The 24,184-nt window shown below is 41.3% G+C and overlaps 1 protein-coding gene across 3 annotated transcripts in view; it reads left to right on the top strand.

Annotated features, from left to right (window-relative positions):
- The window catches only part of FBXW7 (F-box and WD repeat domain containing 7), a 204,690-nt gene that overhangs the window by 157,734 nt on the left and 22,772 nt on the right, over nucleotides 1-24,184 (top strand). For all 3 annotated transcript variants that reach the window (XM_015409052.1, XM_015409054.1, XM_015409053.1), the window contains one exon: nucleotides 14,264-14,398. In XM_015409052.1, coding sequence (XP_015264538.1) covers nucleotides 14,264-14,398 — 135 coding nt within the window. The remainder of the gene's footprint in view (nucleotides 1-14,263; nucleotides 14,399-24,184) is intronic.

Genomic DNA, 24,184 nt, shown 5'->3' with positions numbered 1-24,184 from the left:
GTGCAAGATTCCCCCCCCCCCAGATTCGGGTGTATTGAATCCCAAAAATATTGGTATTTCCCAGTATTCCCAAATCCCAGTACTGGTATGATATTTGGATTCGGTAATATTCGGGAACCCTGAATTTGGGGAGCTCATTATATCCAATGGGCACCATTCAAGTCAATGGCAAATCTATCCTGGGGTATATTCAGTGGTCTGGGAGGGAGGTAGAGGTAGAGGCACCAAATTTGCAGCAAAGCTGCTAGAGCATCTACTCAAAAGAACCCCCAAGTTTAAAAAAGATTGGACCAGGGGGTTTAATTCTATGGGCACCCAAAGAAGGTGCCTCCATCCTCCATTGTTTCCAATGGGGGGGGGGAATAGCCAGACAGTACAAGCCCAGCAGGATGTTCCAGAGAATCTCTGCAGTAGAAAGTGAGGGGGGGGCATTTTTGCAAGGCCAGCAGCAGAACCAGTGCAATGTGGCCAGCAGAACCAGTTTTACTGTGGCAGTACCAAAACCCAACAGGACTAATGTCAAATCTGAGAATCTCTAAAGCAGAAACCCGGGGGGGGGGGGGATGGGGGGTATTTCTGCAAGGCTGGCAGAACCAGTACAATGTAGTAGGGCCTAGTAGCAGAACCCAGTGCCAACCTACTAGTGCCCAGCAGCAGAACCCCATGCCATTGTGGCAAATATCAGCTCAACAGGACTGATGTTAAGCACAAAATCACAATTTGCGCGAGGGGGAGGTGGGGGGGGTTGCAAGGACAGCAGAACCAGTGCAGTAGTGCCGAGCAGGACAACCCAGTGCCAATGTGGCAGCAGTGCAAACCCAACAGAACTAACCAATGTCGCACCAGAGAATCCCAGTAGGGTTTTTGGCAAAAGCAAGAGCAGTAAAAGCCCAGCAAAACACTCACAAGTGTAGGGTGGGCAGGCACTTTTGCTAGCCCACCTGAACCAAGGCCAACCCAATACAGTGAAGCCAAGTAATATTTTGTTTTCTTCCGAAGCCAAGGGCAAACCCAGAGAAACCTTATACGACATTTCCCCAGGGAAGGCCTCAGAAAGTGAGAGGGAGGGAGTTGTGTCCACCCTGGTCTTCCTCTCTCAGCAGGAGTAGTACATACCAACCATCACTGCTTCAGTAGAGGAACCTCAGCCTAGGTGCTGTAGCTGCCCTTCATCACAGACTCTCCCTTTCCCACCTCCCACCCCTGCAATGTTTCACAGCAAATTAACTTCATTATTTATGGTGCTCCCGTGGGTTCTGCTGGTTTCTGTTTGACACACAGATCTCACTATTCTACTCTACTCCTTTCATCTTCATCAAGATAAAGAACAGTTTTTGTGCTGCTGTTTTAATTTCAGCATGCGGTTTTGGTTTGGGGTGGCTGGTGACTTGGTGAGTGAATTTGTGAGCACACCACCTTCAACATCACCCAGTGCTGCACTCCTACCAGGGTTCTGTAGAGGTATTTTGGTGCAGGTAGATTCAGAATAGCAATGGGGAGATTGGTGGCACATTTCTGTGCCAATCAAACTGGTTAATGGCTCTGCTACTTCTCTCTAGTCTCATTTTAATTTTGGGAAGTGCATTTCGTCCCCACTTCCCATGGATTGAGAGAGGATGCATGTCCAAGTATATTCTCATTTTGGTCACCCTCAAAGTCTAGAACCAGGTAGCCAAACAGTGGCAAGTTGACCTTCAGGAAGACCAACTGCTCAACTATCCAGGGGTGCAAGCATGAGCAATGTGAGCTGACAATGTTGCCTGCATGGGGAAAAAAACCACTTTTCACTTCATCAGAAATCATGAGAGGAGCCTCTGGGCCAAAGCAGAGAGGTCCAGCCAGACCACCTCTTTGATGGCCCAGTAGCTCAGCGGACTGGTGGCCTGTGACCCATACAGCTCCACAAGGTACTCCATCAGAATTGCAGCCTCCATGTCCTCCTGTCTCATATGCCCACCGCTCCCAGAGGGGCCAAGTATCCACCTGATTAAGTGCCATCTCACAGGTCATCATGGAGGACTCTACCTAGTGGGGGAGATGGCATGAACAGCAGTAGAGCTGCTTTCACCCTCCTCTTCCTCAGCTCGTGCCAACATGCCCCTCTTAATCTGCATGTGCTCAGCTTGTTGGGAGAGCTCTTCTCCAGCAAATGAGCTTATCGGCCCATTTCATGATCTTGCCTTTGATGTGCAGATTACACATGATCGCCAGCATGTAGACCTTCTACTGTGTGAGAGGCTGAAAGTGGGCCTTAAGTCCACCTTGCAGCCTTTACACCAGCGTGTGCACTGCTAGAACTACATCTGCATGTCCTGCAGCTGTCTCCAAAAAGGGAGGCCAAGTCCTCATGAGCCATTTGGAGCATGGAGGTGACCAAAGCCAGACTTGCCATGTCAGATGAAAGCAGCTCTGTGTAGCTCTTAAAGGGCCTAAGAACTTCCACAGCCTGAGAGTTGGTCAACCACTCTTCCTGGGTGAGCCAGCTCTCTTCCTGAGTTACCTCGGTCTCAGAGATCAGGGCAGTCAGGCCTCTCTTCTGCTCCACCGTACACTCAAGCATGGCACAGATGGAGTTCCAGTGAGTGCTCACATCACCAATCAGGTGGTGCAACAGCATGTCTGTCAGTGTCTGCTTCTCGTGCAGCAGATGGATGTCCTTCACTCTGGAAGAGAAATGACCTGTGATATACCTGCATTTCTGCTGGAGTTGCCTGAACTCATGGGTCTCAGCATCCAAACAGGGATTTTCTGCAGAACCCAGCCTCAAGGCATCCTTAACCACCAGGTGGAGAAGGTGGGCCACACAGTAAATGTGCCTGAGGTCCAATGCCTGTGCCACTGCCCTCATGTTTATGTCTCCATTGGTCACCATGAAGCCCATGGAGAGGTTCTTGCCTATCCATGCCACTGTTTTCTATGGTGGTTGATATGTTGTCCACCATGTGTGCCCCACTGAGTACCTCAGCATGGAGCAGAGCCTGGCAATAGCCAGCTCAGTGGCCCTCACCATGCCTAACACTAGTTTTCCCACCCCACCTACAACGTCACTGGTTTGCCACCAGTGCACAATCAGCGACGTATGTGTTGTGCACCTGAGGGGAGGTCCATATGTTGGACAAGAAGTGCACAATTATCCCACGAATGTGAAATAACTGTGACTTCATGTGGTCTCTGGCAGCCCTGTACAAATAGGGCAACATGGCTCTGCTCAGCATGCTGTGAGCAGGGACAGTGTATCAGGGACAGGCATCCTGGAGCAGCCTGCAGAAAGCAACATCTTCGACCACGGAGAAGGGCAGCCATCTATAGCAACCATTTCAGCAATGGGGTGAGTGACCCTCTTACTTGCTTGCTGTTTTCCCCACCCCCAGACACTCTAGTGCCAGCCTCACCAAGCACGTCTGTCAGAGATGCTTGGTTGTCCCTTCACTACTGTGGAATGTTCAGGGACAGCACTGGAAGTGGTCACAAGACAGCTTACCTCCTGACTGGCTGGTGGTGCCGTTTGGGCACTCCAGCAGCAGCCTCTCTCCTCCCAAAAGAAGGACCACCTGGTGGTACTTCTTCAGATGGTTCCACAATCTGGTAGTCGAGAGATGATTGTGGTCTCTCCCTCGACTGATTCAGCCCCTACACAGCTGGCACTGTGTGAAGCGGGGATCTTCCATCAGCTGGAAATGATTCCAGGCTTCAGAGGTGTAGGGGCACTCATGCTGACCAGCAGTTGCAGGGACCCCTGGAACCACCTCTTTTGAGGACCTTGGGGTAGACACACCATGTCTTGGGGGGGGACAGGAAGAGATGCCTGAGAGGGAAGGGGTTTAGATGGCAGCACCATGGGAAGCACATCGATTTCTTGTACCTCCAGCTTCACCAAAAGAGCCAGTTTGGTGTAGTGGTTAAGTGTGCAAACTCTAATCTGGGAGAACCAGGTTTGATTCCCACTCCTCCACTTGCAGCTGCTGGATGACCTTGGGCAAGCCATAGTTCTTTCAGAGCCGTTCTGAAAGAGCAGTTCTTAAAAGATCTCTCTCAACCCCACCTACCTCACAAGGGTGTCTGTTGTGGGGAGGGGAAGGGAAAGGAGTTTGTAAGCTGCTCTGAGACTCTCAGTGAAGGGTGGGATATAAATCCAATCTCCTCCTCCTCCTCCTCCTCCTCAGAAGGCTTCCTGGATTTAGAAGGAACCAGAGCAGTGGCATCCAGCGTCTCCTGTAGCTCCTCCAGAAACCTCTGGGTCCCTGGGGTCAGTGCCAGAGCTGGAGCATTCTCGTCCGCAAAGCTCAGCCCAAACAATAGCTCAGGCAGCTCCCCCTCTTTCTGCTGAGCCTTAGCAACAGCAGCTGGAGGAGGGACTGCTTGAGCAGCAGACTCCTGCCCAGTGCCAGCACTTGCAGGCACCTCTGCAAGGGGCGTCCCAACAGCAGCCTCAATGAACAAAGCCTTGCGTGGCTTCTTCATTGCACCACTCCGGCCAGAGGTCAGAGTGGTGGAATTGCCTGGAGTATTCCTCCACACAGGTGGGGGGGGGAACCATAGCCCTCCCCTCTCCTCCACCCCACTACTCTTCTCCTTAGTGTTGCCCCCCAGTGCTCCACTGTGTTCCCTTTCTGCTGCTCATTGTTACCCCAGGCCAAACGTTTTCTAAATAGCAACTACCTGCTCTGCAACCTGAACCTAACAATCTGACACCTTTTTATGAACCCTCCCACCCCAAAACTAGGTTTTTGTCTTTCAAAAAAGCCTAACCTACCCTTGCTTCAGTTTTTGTTTTCTTTATTTTTTTTTTGTTTTGTTTTTGGGTTGTTGTTTTTAGTTTTTGAGAACTAGTGACTTCTTATACTGAAACCTGACTATGGTTTAATAAACTGTCTTTGAGATGGAATAGCAAACCTTTTAAAAAGTTTAAGGCTCTTTATTAAACTTCTCCTGACTAGATTCTATTGGAACAAGCCTGATTTTCCTTATGGAAATGCAGGAGCTTCCTCCTAAAAACTGAAAAACTACAGGACAACCTACAGGGAAATTTGTCTAAAAGCGCCTGCCTTCACTGAAGCTTACAGTGCTGCATGCTGCTTTTAAAAAGTTAATCTAGGCTATTATACCACTGTTTTGAAGACACACACAACCTTGCTTCTTTTAATATCCTCCTAGCACTGCTCTAGTTAGGGAGGAACTAAGGCTCTATGCTGAAATTTAATTAAAAGTGTTTAAAAGTTAATTCCTAAAACAGACCCTTGTCACTAAAAACCTATTTAGCAGCACCTAAGTATTGTACTCAATAGCTATTGAAACCAGAAGCGCACATATGGAACACAGAACAGTGAACCTGAACACCCCCTCCCCCCAAAAACCAACCCTCTAGAAATTAAAGGGAAGAAATACAAGGGAGGGGGGAGCTACTGGGGAAAAGGACTTAAGATAGAGGAGAAAGCCAGAAAAACCTAAACCAAAAGCCCCTCCACACACACAAACCAGACCAAAAACAGAAAAGGGGTGAAAGCAGAGGAAACAAGCAGCAAAGCCTCACCCCCCCCAACTCCCCAAAAAGAGTTGAGAGTTGGGGGGGGGGTGAAAAAGCCAGCAAAGGATGGTGACAGGGGAAGAGAGAGAAGTCAAGTAAAATAATAGACTTTTTGAAAAAACAAGCAGAACCCCCCACACACACACTGAAGCCCAAAGAAAGAACCAAAAATGAATAAGTTAACCAAGTTATAGACCAACTCCAAAGAACCAAAGCAAAAGGAAGGAACCCTTGGCCTCCCCACCCCACAACCTACCACCAGGCCCAAACAACAACAAAACTCCACAAAAATAATTGCAAGCCACAAAACCAGAAGGAACTAAAACCTAAGAATAAAACTAAAAGGAACAACAACAAAAAAAAAGCCTAATGCCCTTGGCTTCACCCACACACACCCATGTAACTGCCAGGCCTAAACAAGAAGTAACAAAAAACTCCAAACTGCAAGCCACAAAACCAGAAGGAACTAAACCCTAAGAATAAAACCAAAGGGAACTTAAAAAAAAAAAAAAAAGCTCTGAGGCCCTTGTCCTCACCCCACCAAGCCCAAAGAGCAACTAACAGTAAAATATGAAAAAAAATATTAAATGTTGTTCAGTCAAACAAGTTGCTGACTTTACTCTTCTCCAGGTAGGCAGGATCTGATCTGAAGTCCACAGCAGAGTCTCTCAGGCAGCAGGAATTTTTGAATCAGCTCAGAGAAGCGACTGAAGCCAAAGGCAGTGCACACTCTCCAAACCTCTCTCAGCAATGGAGTCTAGGTCAGCCAGACCCTTGTTTTTATGCTCTTTTCCCATGCACAGAAGAATTTTTAAAAAGAACACACTTCTGTGGGCGGTTAAAGAACAGTGTTCCCCCTAACCTGAAATCCTGTTTGCTGAACTGCCACTGTTCCTTCCCCCACCCCTCCTGTTCCCTGGGAAATGAGTGGGGAAAGCAAGGTAGTTACTTAGTTGGACTTCACATTTGAAGCCAACAACCTTGCAAGTTGCAAACCTGCAATGCAATGCAATGCCAAAGCATTGTAATGAATGGCTCTAAGACACTACAGTTCCCCCTAAGGTGCTTTTGCCATTGGGCTGCAGAGATTCCTTTTCCTCCTCCCTCCTGTTGCCCTGGAAACCAGAGCAAAAGGTGGGAAAGAGCCCAGAGGACAACTTGACGTATCTCTGCAGCCCTTTAAACCTCTCCAGCACCAGCTATTCGGTATAGTTGAATACACCTGAAAAAATTTGACTTTATTCGGGATCAGCTGTACTGGTAGCCAGTCAGATTCTCTGATCTGTATTTGGCTTTAAAAATATCCCAGAAATACTGATAAGTAACCATATTAGAATAACCATTTCTACCAACACAGGAGATAGTTACCTCACTCCATTTCTTCTTTTCCCACTTTCCATTATAATAATAGAGAAGGCTGTTTTATTTTATTTTTCATTTCCAGCAACTTATTTTGGATATATTGCATACCTAATACAATTTTTTACATACAGTGTGTGAAAGTAGGCTTTATCTGAGATCAATTAAGGTAATTGTTTTTAAAAGCAATCAAAAATTATTTTATAATTTTTCAAAGCTGTTAATTACTGCAGTTGAAAGAATGAGAATTTATTGTTTGTTGAGACAAGATATCAGAATTGTAAGGAGAAATGGGAAGAGTGCCCTCAAGACAGGAATACTTAAATTCTATATTTGTTATAAATGGTGTAAAGTAAAATGCCATCAGTTAGTGCTGTGTAACTATAGTAACTTAGAGCACAGTCTATAGCTGTCTAGTACTGCATTGTGGTCACAAAGCTATGTGATACTTTTGTGCACTGATTTGTAAATTGAAAACTAATTCTAAAACACTTTTAAAAAATAAGAAATGAGCCAGCATAAAAATTACTGCATTATGACATTTTTTTTTCTGATTTAATACAAATACTGAATCTTCAGTAGTAAGCTTGCCACTCAATCCTTGGAATAGAAAGTATTCTTTAACAAAGCCCTTTGTGGTCAACATTAGTAGTTGTCAAAATGAATCAAGTCGGTTCTTGCTATTGAAGAGAAAACGCTTGGAAAGCTTTTGTGTTCCCCCATTATGCAATCAAAAAAATCTTATCCTTCAGTTTGAGAAGTGTCATGATCATTTGGCCCAAAAAGGCATTAAAATATTGCATAGATATGGATTGTTTAAATAGAAATCAGACATAAGTCTCCCTATATTGTATTTCAAAATGTAGAAATAGATTTTTCCCAGCCTGTTGGGCATTTCAGACCTTATTCAAAATCATTAACTTTTCTATCTTTTTTGGTAGGAAGTTCAGAAAGTGTTTTACCCTCAGCAACCTTTTGAGGTAGGTTAGGACAAGAGCAACTTGTGGGCTAACGTTATGCAAAGTTAGGCCTTCCTAAACCCAGAGGCCCAGGCTGTAAATTTTCAATTGCACGCTGTAGACTTTCCATCCAGAGATTATGAAATGTTTTCCCAAATTGTCTTGTTGGAGCAGGAGAGGAGTTGGAAGAAAATATGTTGCCATGGAAATGAGTGGTCTAAATCTCTACAGATTGTGTACAAGTCATTATCTTATATTTTCTACAAGTTAAAAGTTGTATACTCCTACCCTCTGTGAGTTGCTGGACCTACCAGTAGTGAATTCAGATAATGCAACAATAAAGCATCTTCTGAAACCTGGGAGAAGTGTACCAGTTCTAGAGGTGCCAGAAGAGAAGGGTGTACATTTAGAATTATTCAGGTATTGTAAGGGTGGTGAAAGAAGAAGAAGAAGAGGGGGAGGAGGAGGAGATTGGATTTATACCCTGCCCTTCAGTTGGAGTCTTAGAGCGGTTTACAAACTCCTTTCCCTTCTCCTCTCCTCAACAGACACCCTGTGAGGTAGGTGGGGCTGAGAGAGCTCTTTCGAGAACTGCTCTTTCAAGGACAGCTCTGACAGAACTATGGCTTGCCCAAGGTCATCCAGCAGGTGCAAGTGGAGGAGTGGGGAATCAAACCAGGTTCTCCCAGATCAAAGTCCACACACTTAACCACTACACCAAACTGGCTTACAGTTCCTTACAAATCCTTACAGTTACAGTTACCAGATATCCAACATAGTATAAGTATAAAGCATGCAAGATTTGTCACCTTAGTATGCATTCTAAAATGCTGGTGTCTATATTATATAGGTTAGCACACATCATGAGTCTTTAGAAGGCAAAGACTGTGATCATCAGCATGTTGTTATGTAATTATATTAGGCTGATAATGCCTATAACTATTTACAAGACCTGGATACAGTAACAGACTGCTTATTTAAGCGTAATTATACCATTAATGGAAGCAAATTAAAACTTTAAAATAATTTTGTTATGTGTCTCTTATTTGAGATGCATTCAAACTTTCAAAAGGCACAACACTAGTCTCTGAAACAGTACATTAAAGGAAAAAATATTGGTTGTTATATTAGTATGTGTACCATGTTTCCACAAGAGTACAGTAGTAGTACCTAGAAATTTAGGTTTTCAAGAACTCCAGCTTTACAATTAACAAACAAAAAACAACAATTTCTATTCATCATAAATGAAAATGTGCTCAAAAATATGTACCAACTATGTGCACCAACTACAGTCTGCTGGCTATCCCACAATTTAGGGTGGTCCGTCTGGCATTGACCAGAGCCCAGGGCTTTTCCATCATGGCTCTGGTTCTGTGAAATGGGCTCCCTGAAGAGGTGAGAGGGGCCCCTACTTGGAGATCTTCAGGAGTCAGCACTGCAAGGCCTACGTGTTTGCCAGGAGGGGCTTAAATGGCAGGCATCTTTTAAGTGGAGGTTGGGTTTGGGGCTTGCTATTTTATCTTTGTTTTTTAGCTGGGTATGTTTTAGTTATTACTATAAGCTGCCTTGAATCAAGAAGAAAGGTGGGATATAAACAAAGAAATAAACTGATGGGCAATAACTGGTAAAAACCTAGAAGCCAGAGAATTAGTGGGGTATAATTTTCATTACTTTAAGGTAAAGCTTGCCTGTGTAGCACCTTGCCCCTCCTCACAACCAGCAAAACAGGGCAAGTTGTATAAAGTAGTAACATGTCTCCTTTGATATAATTCTGCAGTTTGTGAATTTATAGCTGAGTTCAGCTTTTCATAGTGTGGGAGTGGGATTACAGGACTGCAGAATTCTATTTATTATTATTATTATTATTATTAGTAGTAGTAGTAGTAGTAGTAGTAGTAGTAGTAGTAGTAGTAGTAGTAGTAAAAAGCATAGCCCATAATTCTGGATGGTAATGTATTAGTAGTTCTTCAACTAAGGAACAGTTTGTTGTGAATCTTATGTATCTTATGTATCATATATGGAGCTTCAATGTTCTGAATTCCCTCTATAAATATAGATGCCCTTGAAGAAACTAATTTTTAGAATGTACTTAAAGACTTCCAGTTTAGCCTATCTCATTGAATGGGGCCTCACATTATAACTACACACTTTTAAGGTTTGTTGCTGGTAAAATGCATGGGCAAGGAGGTAAAGAGATGCTTTTCATCAGTGTAGAAACTGGACGAACAAAGTCTGGAAAAATTATGGTTTTGCACAAACTAACTTGCCAACCCACAGTGAAATGAATCAACAAATATTTTCTACCATCTTTCTCTTCCACTCCCCCTTGTATCAAATTCCCAGACAAAAATGAAAATAAAAGAAAGCATTTCTGTTTATGTCTAAATCTTGATTGTTGAAACCATATTTTTTCACCCTGAAAATATAGTGAAAGTTCTGCAAAGTTATTCAAAAGATGAGTTATTGTTAAAGTTTATGCATGTATCCAGCACATCTGATTTGTCCCGTTACTCTCTTTCTCTGCTATAAGAAGGGTTGCATTTGACCTACCGTGATTTATATCATTAACTGAAATATGTGTTCATAAAATTCTCAGTAAATAAAATGTTTCAGAAAACATACTGCTAAAATGGAACTAACGCAAATAGGCAAGTGTGCTTCTTAATTCTTAGCCCAAACTTGGAACTTGATATATTTCACCTAGTTAAAAATATTTTAAAATGAGGGGAAGGTAGGTAATATTTATAGTAAAGGGGGGGTAAGATGTACCATATAGACTAGGTGGAATAAATAACGTTATTTTAAAAGAAATTTAACAGAAAGCTGTAAATCAGTATAGGACCTCTGGTGTTAGCATTGCATTCAGGGCCTAGTTGGAGGAAGGTGAGGATTATTATAGCTTTGACACCCTATCAGTACAAGTACTTTAACCCCAGGGTTGTAAGTTTTGTCCATTGAGTATACCTCACATTGAATATTACTGAAGTTAGTATGAACATGCTGGCAATTTTGGAACCCTTGGGTTTTATATTTTTGTATTCATTTTATTTGCACAACAACTGCTCATCCCAAAAAGTTTCATTTTAGATCAGGCCTTGACAAAAAAAAAAAAAAAAGCTCTAGGAGCCATCCGAAAAATTTAGAACTCAGATTTGTTTTTCAAGGATTTACATTTTAGTAACATATCCTCTGATTATTGCGACCATAAAATTAATCCTACACAGTTCCTTGTAATTTTATTAAAACTATGATAAAAGTAGTATATAAATAAATATAGGGTTAATTCTGGTTGTCATCAGCATAGCTAAAAAGTTAATCTCTAATTCTAATTTAATTTATCCCCATTTTCTCATAATTGTATTATTGCTTTAAAAAGCTCTGTTTAATTGAATATTGGAGTCAGTGTATTAAGCAACTGGTTAAAAAATTAATTCATTCACCACATTGCATTATGTTCAGTATTCATATGAATAACCATTGATAGGAACTTCATACATATTTTTATGTCATACTTGGAGGAGCACATAAATAGTAATTTGTTGCATTACAAAGGAGACATTTTCCACATAAATCTAGAGTAGGGTTAATTTTGCTTGCTGCGACTACTTTCAGATATAAAATTTTGTCTTCCTTAGGTGCTTACGGATTGTTTAGTAAAATTTCTTAAAATAAATGACAAAAGCGAGCAAGTTCTCAGGAAAAATGTTATCTGTTAGTTTGAAATAATCTTACCTGAATTCTCTTCAGTGAGTTGTCAAAGCTTAAATAATAAGCTCTCCTGTATTGAAGTGCAAGGGCATTTCCTTGTGAATTACTTTAATTCATGCATGTTACTGTCTTTTGGTATTGCATTATGTGTTGAAGAGAGGATTGTGTCATAAGGGTATTTATTGTAGTATCAATCTTTCCCTGTGGCTCCCCTAGCAAGCAACTACTAATATATTATTTACAAATTATCTGTAAATTTGTTTCTGTTCTAAGTCCTGATTTTAGGCTTTATTTGGAAAGTAGTATGAAGCAAACAAAATATATGCATTTTATGTAGTGCCATTTATATCTGAATTGTGGGGTTTATAGTACACCTCAATCCCTTAGCCTGTGGAACTCTGCAGTAAATGTTCTTAGTGATAATCTGTGTGCCAACTACCTTAGAATTTATGGATAATCTGTGTGCCAACTACCTTAGAATTTATGGATATAATTGGGAAAGGGAATTATATCCATAAATTCTAAGGTAGTTTGAGCAATTTCAACAATACCTTACTTTCATATTCTGCTTGGTATTTTGATTAGCCACATGAATTGTCCATAGGGTATTTTTCTTTTGTCAATATCAAGCATATGAATAAATGGTATCTGGACTGTAGATAGAGCTCACATTTTTTTTCTTATATGGTGTCATACAAGAAAGTTCTCTTCAGTTACTGCACAGAAATTCATTCCTTAGCACTGCACATTCCTTCAGACTCTTGACCTTTGGATAATGTGTTCCTGTGGAAGTATAGTAGATTATAAACTTAAATTGCATTCTAGAGTTGCAGCCATAATTTGCAGAAGGATTAGAAACTGAGGTTATGTGTACCACATGACAATATGAAGACATATATTGTGTGTGGCTTTTTAATGTACCTAGTGATTTTCAGAGAGGGGCAGAGTGGCATATCTCTTTCTTTTAACCAACTGTGTCTGAGAGGTGATCAGAGCAACATACTTGAATTCACCCCTTCTCCATTTTAACCTCATAGCAAATATTTTAAGTAGGTTAGGCTGAAATAGTGGCAAACCCAAGGTTATCCAGGCAATTTCAACATAGGTTATTTGCCCCAGGGTTGATGCTATTAGGAAGCACATGTTTTGCCTGCTTCCCAACAACATTGTGGTGCATTTGTACTCCTCCTAGGGTTTTCTTGATTTTTTTGCAATTGTTTCCAAACTTGCTTTGCTGCAACTTGTTAGGAAAGATGACAGAAAAGCCCGAATAGATGTCATGTAGGTGAGGAGAATCAGTTTGCTCTGGTCCCACCCACATAGCAGCCATTTTCCTTGGCTGATCCCCATAGTAGTTTTTTCACTGCTCCACCAAGGGGCTTTCCACCCTCTAACGGCTATTGATTATCATTACAGAATTATAAGAACATGTTGATCGGGTTTCTTTATTACAAATTTTCACTTTTTGAAAAAAAGTAAGCCTCCAAGGTCTTCCATTTGCATATATATGCCTTTCTCCTTGTATCTCCACAGTGAAAGGGGATAGAGACTTACTTTTAAAAAACAGAAAGTGGAAATTAAGGTAAACTGATCCCCATATTGTTATATGCCAATGTAAAAACAAACACCTGAAAAAGGCCCAGTGGTGTGTGTATGTGGGGGGGAATGACCATTCCCAGGATACTGGAGGCAGGGAAGATGTGGGGAAATCTGCCACGTTGCTACTGGGCTGTAGGCACAACTGCAGCAGCAGCAAGGAAACCAGGCAAGCCTGTCTCCTTGTGGGAAACACCTCAGTAAGTTTCATTGCATAACAGAGATTTGAATTTGGTCTCTCCAGTCCTAGTATGACAGGTTAACCATTGCATTAAACTAGTTTTTAACCATATAGTAATCCAGGTAATTATTCAGTTACATGAAAATTAAATTCCCTCTGATTAGGGTGCTGTAATAATATCTTCCAAGATAATATTTACACATTCTGCCTAGGTTTGTATAATTAATGTGGATGTTTACCATCGCAATACAAAAGAATGGTTGTTAACGAATTTAAAATGGTAGTCTTTTCCTTTTTCAGTTTTTCTTGGAGGTGATTGTGCTGTAATACTGTTATTGCATACTGCATTTTTAAATTGTGTTTTTCTTCCAAACATTTCCTCTCTAAATGGGATTTGCTTAATAAAAGTATCTAAACAAAGATGAGTTAGAAAGACTGCATCCTTGTCAGATGTATCATATATTCAGTTATTAAGTTTTTTCTACAAATGGTTTTGCTAATCTGCTGCATTCGCAGAGTGCCTTATTAAAACCATCAAATTTTATGGTACCCATTAGTAAGAATATGAAGTAAGAAAATTACTAGTCAAAATTCCTGAATTCTTCCAATATAAAATGATGTTTACAAAGTAAAATATTGGTTTAAAGCCAGGAATCAGGAGGATTGCAGTGTGTCAGTTGTACCATATGGCTGTAAAAATCTTTTGGCAATAAAAAAGGCCAAATGAACCTTATGTAAATTTACTGCTATTAAGTTCTGGATCATTTCTACCTTTGTTTAAAGCTTCTGACACTTAGATGACTGTAAACCTGTTTTGCAGTTGAATTCTGCCCCCCACTCTGAGTATTTGTTTCTCCCAAAGTAATAGCAATTTTCAAATCTGACAAATCTTTAGAAATGCATAATGATATTAATATATCCATTTGTGTCTTGCAGAGCTGGAGTGGACCGGAGAAGTTACTTGCCTTAGATGAATTGATTGATAGTTGTGAACCAACACAAGTGAAACATATGATGCAAGTGATAGAGCCCCAATTTCAACGGGACTTCATTTCTTTGCTCCCCAAAGAGGTGAGGATTATCAGGGCTCTTGGTGCTGTTTGACTATGTAATGCATCATCTGCCACCTTTAAACACTTCTATGCTAATTATGGTATCCGGTATTGTCAGCGTAACACTGTTAATTGGTGTTAAAGAGGGCTGCAAGTTGACAAACTGCCATGATTTAATAATGTAATTTTCGGATTAATGTATCCTTGTGATACCACTGACTTTGTTTCAGTCACAAGGATATGCCCCATGCTGCTTTTTTCACCTTTATAGAGGCTTCTTTCTTTTGATTTTTTCTTTTAGTAAGAGATATATAAGCCTTTGTTTTTCTGATTTTACTCTTGAACATTTTCTAGATTATTGGTGTTTAGCTTTTCATCTCGTCTCCACATCCACAGCTTGTTTATACAAATTAGTTTCGGATACATAAGATATGTACAGTCATGTAGTGGAAATTCATCAATATGTAGTCCCATTGAAGTTAGCTGTATTTGTGAACTTGTGATTTTAGTACTGTGACTGTAATTCATGACTGGTGCATTGTTCAGAGATGGGCAACTGGAAGGTGTCAGTGAATCTGCACTTACTTTGCCCTCCATCTGTTGCCTTTGAAGGGTATGGATAGTATGAAAGTCACAAGCCATGATTATATTAATTAGTTATCTGATATGCTTACAAAATTTAATTATAGACCTTTGTGAAGAATTATAAATTTTTATTTAAATTGCCTGTCCCTGCTCAAAGTGTATCTGCAGATGAAACCATATGTAATGAGAACTGAAATTCTCCAAGAAAAATTGCAAGCTTCATAATTCTGACCCTTTAGCAAAATTGTGACTAGGTGGATGACTCTGCAAAACATAATGCAGTTCAACAAATCTGACTAAAGTCAATGGGAAAGCAAGTTCTTGATTCAAGTGTTTCATATTAAGAACGCACAGCCTAATGAAGGTCTCAGACTGCAGATCTGTTTCTTCACAGTTATTTTACATGACAATCAAAGATATCAGAAGAAAACACATAGTTGCTGGAATTAATAAGATTAGTGGATTTGTTATTGACAGGGTGTCCCCTTGTATTTTGTCTTCAATTTAAATTGTATGTGATCTTTTCTATTTATGCTTTCCTTAAGTATCTGTTGACAAGAGCATCTCATCTGAAAGTATGCGAATCATGATTGCGATTAATCTATAATATATGCAGTTCTTCATTATTAGGTATTGTTACTGTGATATGACTTTGCCTTAAAACAAGCCTGTTATATCATTTTTGACCCAGTTGATGATGATGTGAATGGCAGTTGCTTTTTCCAGGAAAAACTCAATGCATTATATTCTCTTCCACATTAACAATGTTGTCAGTGGGCTATACTGAGTGTTCTGCTGAAATAATCATAAGTCAAAATGATTTATGAAAGAAACATTTTTTTAAAAAAGTATTTCATCAATAATTGCTGCATAATATAGAAAAGGCTAAATAGCTCACTTTCAAAAACATTTGAAAGATTTCTTCCAAAGAATAAGACATAAACAATGTTGCCATCACTTTTCTAAGTGTACTGTCTGTGTCTGGGGAGAAAAATCATCTTTGAAAACATCTCTATGCTGTTGTCTGGAGAATAAGAGCTCAAAAAGTTTTTGCACAAAAAAATTGGCCTCTTAATGTGAAACATGTATACATCCTGTTGCATTATTGATTACTAGGCATGCTTAAGGATATTAGAATGTCAACAGCAGTTTATGTAGATGCTGCCATACTTTTAGCTTTGACTAAGCACTTTAAGTACGGTTTTTAAAAGTATATTGCTTCTATACTGGAGAGGGCAAATTTTGCCATGCAACTCAGTTGAAGATCACTTTTTAGTGTAGTTCTCAGACCTTTGCAAAGCAATATCAATGCATTAGCTATTTCACCTTTCTATCACTATAACTTAGTAACTAACATAACCTTGAGTTGGATACCTGGGTTTGCTGGAAATTACAAAATGCATTGAAGCTAGAATCAGGATACAGAATTTTAATACTCTGATCCAGAATACGAAGCAGTTTTATTGGGGGGGTTGTTGTTTCTGTTTCCTTTTTTCCCCCATGATCACAAAGATAGATTGCCAGTAAGCATCAGGAGCCTCAACATATGGTAACCCTGCATAGCATGCTGCTACACATTCCTTCCTTCCTGATAACTGTCGGGGGTGCATGGCAATGTAATATAGAGGATGCATCATTCTGGAATCCAGTATACTGCTCTACATTTCACTGAATGAAAAAGGGTCTGATTATGAGTTTATTCCCAATTTTTTAAAATTATTTCCTTTAATAGATTTTTATAACAAAAGAAAGAGAAAATTAAAACATTTCCATCATCTTGTTAAATTACATTTTTGCAGAGAATTTCCAAATACTCAAATAATATACATTTTTCACTGTCATTTAGATGTTGCCATAATAATTGGGTATATTTATATATGTGTGTTTCCCATAAATTCAACAAAATTCAACTAAACTAAGTTCTCTCTTCTAACCACCTATAAAAACTAGACCAATAATTATCAAACATTTCATGATCTTTTTCTTGTAGAATAAAGATTAATTTACCTGCTACATCAAAAATCTTAGAAATCACTTCCCAATTTTTGAAGCTACAACATCACAGATATTTTCTTAGATGCAAAAACTGCAGCAATTGTTTATGAGCTTTTTATTGTTTCAGTTTGATTGTTTTTAATTTGATTAATTGTTTGTGTTCGTTATGTTTTATTTTAAATTATTATGAGCTACTCTGGGGATCTGTTTATTGAGTGACGGTTTAAATACCAAAAAAAATAATTAGTTGTCCTGCATGGTGTGTTCATATTAGCAAACATTTGCTTGATTCTTTTATCCAGTTTTTGACAACACAATGGTCTTTCAAAATGCCATGACTCTTTGACACATAAGAATTATTCAGACATAGCACTCTGTCACTATTTGGTGCTATGGGGACAAGCCCTGAGCTTGCATGCATCTCTGTGTCCCTTCCTGAACTCATGCAATCAGAGTCTGTTAATAACTTATAGTTTAAGGCAAACTATAGATTGCTGCTGCAGCAAAACTGGTAAGCTCTATGGCTTGTTCTTTTTGTCCAAGCCAGGACTGCAAACCAGTTTCGAACCCTGCTAGCTAAGGATGCTTTCAAATGTGTTTTGTTTTGTTTTTTAAAAAGGTAGCCGAATAAGTAGGCATAGAAAGTGTTGTTTTAGGGGTGCAAGAGAGAATGCACTTGTTCTCTTCACTCTTCTGTATAGTTTTAGTGAATTATTGATGGACACTTTATTGGATAATTTCAAATTAGCAGTTCTGGTTTGGAGCTAGTGAGCCCCAAGTACAACAGTGCATGTGAACAACACTGTTTCCCACTGCTGTTTACCCTAGCCATCTCTTCTGATCAGGGGTCTACAATTTGTGGCTAGGCTTGTAGCCAGTTGTTACTTTTAGCTAGCAGCTGTAGAGTCCAATCCCACGGCAATATTACCTGTGATACTATTAAGGTAATTCTGGACTAATATGGCCTTATATTAACTGTGTTGATAAAAGGAAAAACAGGGGTTTGGACCAATTTTATAGTGTTATAAATTTATCTCTCAGCCTAGCCTAATCTTCCTGATTGGATAGTTGTGAGAATAAAATGGAGAAGAGAACATTGATGTACACATGCCAACTGAAGCTGCTGCTACAGAAAGAAAGTTACAGCATTTCAAATCAGGAGCATTCATTTCTGTCCTGGAATTAATATGAGAAATTCACACCACCTAAAGACGGAACAGAAGGGGCGGGGCGGGGAAGGATAATAGAAAGGACAATTCAGTATCATTGAAATTCCCTGGCCACAGGGCTTGAAAAGCTGATTGCAATTCTCATTTCAGTTTTAAGAAAAATTGACCCACTATATAGCACAAAAGTGGGAACAAAATGTCTTGCTTTTTATGCCTGTGCTGGCTGAGAAGCACTGTTGATCACTATGAGCTGTCTAGGATCCAAAGGAAAAGATTACATAATGACTCAGTCTGGTTCTGTCTGGAACTGGTGAGGGGTACCCACTGGGTACAGCACTATGCCTGCTAAATATGAGCAAACAAGACACATGCCTGAGTGAGACTATCCACTGCTGCAGAACATTTTGTACATATAGAACATAATCAGTGCGCTCCTATACATGTTTATTCGGCAAATTAAGTTTACATAGTCTTGCTGCAGTCTTGTGCACATTCACCTGTTAGTGAGTTCAACTGAACTCAGTAGGACTTCCTTCTGAGTAAACATGTATAGGATTGCGCTGTCAGAAACGGGGAAGGATGACTACTACATAGGGTTTCAAGTTCCCCTTTCCCAATGTGCCTCCAATAGCTGCTCCTGCTGCACAGTCCAGATGCCGCAAAATGCTGAGATTTCAGGTTCTCCTTCTTTCTGCCTCTCTCTAGAATTCAGTGCGTACAGGGACTGAAAATAGTGCTCTGCTGCTGCTATGCAAAAAGAGGTGAGCCTGTCACTGAAGTCAGTGGACTTAAATGTGCATAGTTGTGGCCCAATAGAATGTCATCTGACCCCAGGGAACTTGTTTGCCAGGATGGGAACAGCATCAAGGCTGGTATGTTGAAGAGTGCTTTTGTGGAAGGCGTCTTGTGATTCTCAAAAAGCTGATGCTGGGGATCAGGGGGGCCTCATGAGCAAAATATCACTAGGCACAGCAGAGGAGGGTTGCACTGAGTCAGAAAAAATTGCCCACTCATAGGAGTCAGCCATCTGAATGTAATGTGTAATGGCAAAATCAGTACTGACATTCTAATTTTTAATAAAACTTGACTGACTACACCTTTGTGTGTTAGAATGAGCATGCTACCTGAAACACTTCAACACAGTGGTTAGCTCATGTCACGTTCCCAATGCATTAATATGTGAGAAAGTGGGGAAAACCTGTATTTGATTAAGGAATATATTGCTGTTAAAAGCAAAGATATAAGCAATATTTTCCTTTAGCTTTTGGCTTTGGTAAGATAGATCTGTTGGGCAATCTTGTCATTCATAAATGAAGGAAGTGTCAGATTTGTAAGACAGTAGAGCATGTGAATGCTTCAAAGATGAGAAACTGTGATCTTGACTTGAAACACACAACAGTAGTTTGATTTACTTAGCTAGTTACAGCATTGAAGCATTCTTAAGATGTGATTGGAACAACAAGTAATTTTCTGAATCGGCAACAAGGGTCATATTATTACTGGTGAGATACTGGTATGTACTGTGCCTAGCTTTTCTCCAGTGCTCCAGGGTGGTCCAGTCACAACGAATATGAAGATGCTCCTTCCTGGAGGCCATCAGGGTTGTTAACTTTTTGATGACTCCTAGTGGAAGGGGCTTCAGTCTCCCAGTTCTGGCTAACAGACAGATGGTCATTAACTTTAAATTCTAACTCATTAAAAAGTGCAAGATCAAGATGGGTAGCTGTGTTAGTCTCTCTGTAGCAATAGAAAAGAGCAAGAGTCCAGTAGCACCTTAAAAACTAACAAAGTATGTGGCAGGGTATAAGCTTTCATTACTCACGGCTCACGTCTTCAGATTCTGCTACATTGGGAGTCCATCTGTCCTATTTTTTAAATAAAACTCATAAATATCAGCTGTGGCCTTTCCTCACACAAGGACTTCTCTAAGTGTTCCTTTTACATTGGCTTTCAATGTGGTTGTCAAGATGGAATGGAAGACCTTGCTGAGGCCCAAGGCAAACCACCAGGTTATTTCCAAATTCTACTCTCTGGTTCCAGGAGCAGCAGATCATTTCAGGCTCCCGGTGGTTGATGCTGCAGTGGTTGACCTAACACAATCATTCCTGCCAAGTCAGATGGACTTCCCAGGGATCCTTGCAACAAGAGGATTTACTTGGTCCTACATAAGAATTTTGCAGCCCTCCCTTCAGCCCAGACAGTAGGAAAGAAAAACTCTGCCCGATGCCAACACCACTGCAGATTCAAAAGACCATAACGATCCATTTATGATCAGTGGAGTTTGGATACTGTCTCCAAGGGTTATTCTCTGGAGCTCAAGTGCTTGCCTCCAAACAAATCTGTGCAAGTTTCCAGGTATTGTTGCACAGGTAAATATTGTCTCATTCTCCAAGCCATAGACCATCACCTAAAAACAGGAGCAACAGGACAGGTCCCAGAGGACATTAGGGGTGTACCCCATCTTATTTCTGATCCAGAAGCAAAATGGAGATGTGTAGGTGATTCTCGACCTAAAATGACTGAACAGATGATTTTAAAAGTTCAGAATGGAAACCGTCAGGTCAGTAGTGGCTGCAGTCCACAAAGAGGATTTCTTTGCCTTGCAGCATCTGGCAAAGAAACATACCTGCCCATCCCAATTCTTCAGGCCCACCAGTGATTCCTTTGCTTTGTGTATGCAGGGCACCATTTTCATTTCTGGGCTCTCCCCTCAGGTTGAAGGAGCCCCCTAGTCTTCATGAAAGTGCTTATTTCCCTGGGGGCCCTGTTTGTGGATCCAGGGGTTGCTAATCTTTCTGTATCTTGACAATATTCTCATCAGGTCCTCCTCCTTCCATCAGGGATAGCCAATGTGGAGTAGACCATGGTCTGCCTTCAGACCCATAGCCTTATAATCAACAGGGGAAAGCTGTCTTGTCCCTTCTCAGCATATTCTCCACCTGAGAGTTATTCTAAACATGGTTTTTCTGTCCCAGGAATGGCAACTCAAAGATTTGGCCATTGGTCCAAGAGATCAAACAAAAGTCCCAAGAGAATAGTGTTACCCTGGTAAGTCTCCTAGGAATGCTAGTGTCCTGCCATAATATGGTTCTCTAGGCAAGACTTCCTGTCCATCTCTTACAGCATATGCTGCTGACCTTCCAGTATGAGATAGCACAGTATTATTGGCTGTCTATTTCCCCTTCAAACCAAATTCTCCAGGATTTTGGGTGGACATCCCAGGGCAGGCTTTAGCTGGGATCTCCTCTAAAGGAACTGCCGAGAACCTTGATCACTACAGATGCCAGTCTTCTGTAATGGGGAGCACATTTAATGGGGAGAGTCTTGCAAAGGACATCGTCACAGGAACAAACCAAATGGAACACCAGTCACCTGGATCTCTGCCTTCTCATCTTTCAAGATTTGTTGGTTGCATATCATGTGATCATTCACACAGACAAAGCCTATATCTGTCTCCAAGGCTACACCAAATCAAAGTCCTTAAGTTGGGAGGTGATTTAGATGTTAAATTGGGCAGAGAACTATCTGGCCTCCATCAGAGCAGTCCGGACAGTAGGGGTCATCCAATATTGTGGCAGATCACCTCAGTCAAAGAACACTGGACCATACAGAATGGATGCTGAACACCAAGGTCTTTCATTCCATTTGACAGAGGTTCAGAAAGGTCTTTAGACCTTTTTTGCTTGGCCAACAATCATCGGATCCCCAGGGGGATTTTTGTTTTGTTTTTAAAAACCAAATGCCCTCAAAGGGAATAAATACTCTCAACTGCCAGTGTTTGGATCAGCTACTCCATGCTAATCCTGCAGCATAGTGTTAGCCAAATTGCCTTAATTTAAAAATGTGGGGAATATGAATATTAAAAGGCAATAGATCTCAAAGTAGAGATGGTCCTAGTAGCACCATTATAGCCTCATCAGGCATGGTTCCAGGATTGCATTCTGGCCCCCTTGGCAACTCCTGAGCTGGAGTGTCCATCTCTCTCAGGGGCCCATACTTCATCCTCAGCCAGACTTGCTAAAGCTGACAGCCTAGAGGCTAAGCAGCAGCAGTTTGGGGAAAGAGGGAAAGATCAAGTTATTGAGACCCTGGCTGCTTGTAGGAGGAAGTCCACCAATAACACCTGGTGAGTGTGAGGAGAAAGGCGGCCTCATGTTCATTAAAGGAACTTAGTGTTCAGAACTTTGGTTCGGTCAGAATCACTTCAACCCGTAGGATTTATGGGCTTTGTGCTCTATCTGTAGACACCTTTTTATCTTCCACAATGATAAGGTGGTTCTGAGGATGGACCCGGCCTTTATTCCCAAAGTCATCTATCTCCTGTTTCCACATATCAGAGGAAATTGTTCTGCCCTCCTTTTTTCCTAATCCCAAACTTCTGCAGGAAAGGGAAGGGGTACTTCTTGAATGTCAAGAGGGCCTTGAGTTTTTATATTGATAGAACTAAGGTCACAAAGAAGTCTTATTCCATTTGTCTTCTTCTGGCAGTCTTCTAATGTTCGAGGGTTTGGTGACCACCATGGGAAGGTGGATTAGGGACTTTATTGCTCTGGTCTGTGAAGCTAGAGGGTGACGGTTATAGCTCATTCCCTTAGGGGAGCAACTACCTCTGCAGAGTCCAAAGCATTTCCTTCCTTAAGGGTGGCCTGCTGGGCTGGGCAGTTACATAGAAGTTGGTGTATACCTTCACTGAACACTATAACATTGACAACGAGGCATCCACTGATGCCTTCTTTGGTAGGAGAGTTCTCCAGCAAGATCTGAGAGGTTATATTTAGGGTTGCCAAGTCCATCTTCCACCCCCAGCGGGGGACTTTGGGGGCGTTCCTGGAGGGGGCGGGGAATCCCCGACATGATGATATCGCGTTGGGGACATCCGCCCCCCCCCCGCCTGTGCGCAGGATTTCCAGAAACGGCAGTTCCCTGCACTTAAAGGAGCCGGCACTTCCCCTTTAAGAACAGCCGCGTTTCCCTTTTAAGAGCTGGAAGGATTTCCAGAAATGGCAGTTCCCTGCACTTGAAGGAGCCGGCGTTTCCCCTTTAAGAACAGCCGCGTTCCCCTTTTAAGAGCTGGAAGGATTTCCAGAAATGGCAGTTCCCTGCACTTGAAGGAGCCGGTGTTTCTCTTTTGGATGCAGGAGCTGGCGTTTCCCCTTTCAGAACAGCCGCGTTTCCCTTTTGAGAGCTGGAAGCTGGCATTTCCCTGCAAGCTTGCGAAGATTGGGCTTGGGAGGAAACACGGGTTCCACACACTTAAGGGGAGAGAGATGGGTGGCTGTGGGTGTTGGGGGCAGGGCTTCCCCCGCTGGCCATCTGGCCGGCGGTGGGTAGAACCCCCCCCAAAAAATGGGTGACCCCTGGCAAACCGGGGGGGGGGGTTTGACAACCCTAGTTATATTTGAGATGGCTGGCCCTAGAATACAGTACTTTTGTACAACACATTGGTTGTGACTGCTCCACCCTGGACCACTGCAGAATGGAAAATCTGTTCTTTTACCATGAAGTTCCTTTCTCAGAGGTCCTAGAATGGGGCAATCATTCCCTCCCTACTGTTAGAGTCCCAGAGGAAGAATCTTGGAGCATGGACTTTTGTTTTTTCCTGTTCCCTTACTGTTTTATTTTAATTGTTGGAGTTAGTATGTTTTTAATTATTTTATTTTTTTAATTTTATTTTAATAATTTTAATTATGGGGTTTCTGTACCAGTCTGGGAGACTGAGAGAGAATCCCCTTCCACTATGAGTCATCAAAAAGTTAATGACCACAATTACTTCCAGGGAGGAGCTTCTTTCCATTGGCTATGACTGCCCTCCTATTGGATAACTGAAAAATAAATTTCACTGTAAATAAATAAACTTTCCATTCTTGTCTATGGCTCTAGGCACCATTTTATTCAGGCAAGAAATCTACAGCCTTGTTCTTCAAAACCCAAGGAACGTCTCCAGAGACTTCAGTGCTGCTTGTGGCTTGGCATGACTATTGATGTCTGAGCAAATGTTTGTCTTTGCAGAAGTGCCAAACATAAAATGCTAGCGCAGTTCTTTGTGTTGGGGAGTC

The sequence above is a fragment of the Gekko japonicus genome, unplaced genomic scaffold (assembly GCF_001447785.1).
Source record: "Gekko japonicus isolate JY-2015 unplaced genomic scaffold, Gekko_japonicus_V1.1 scaffold24, whole genome shotgun sequence".
NCBI lineage: Eukaryota > Metazoa > Chordata > Lepidosauria > Squamata > Gekkonidae > Gekko > Gekko japonicus.
Note: the sequence above shows the minus strand (reverse complement) of the source record. Positions and strands in the feature narration are given on the sequence as shown.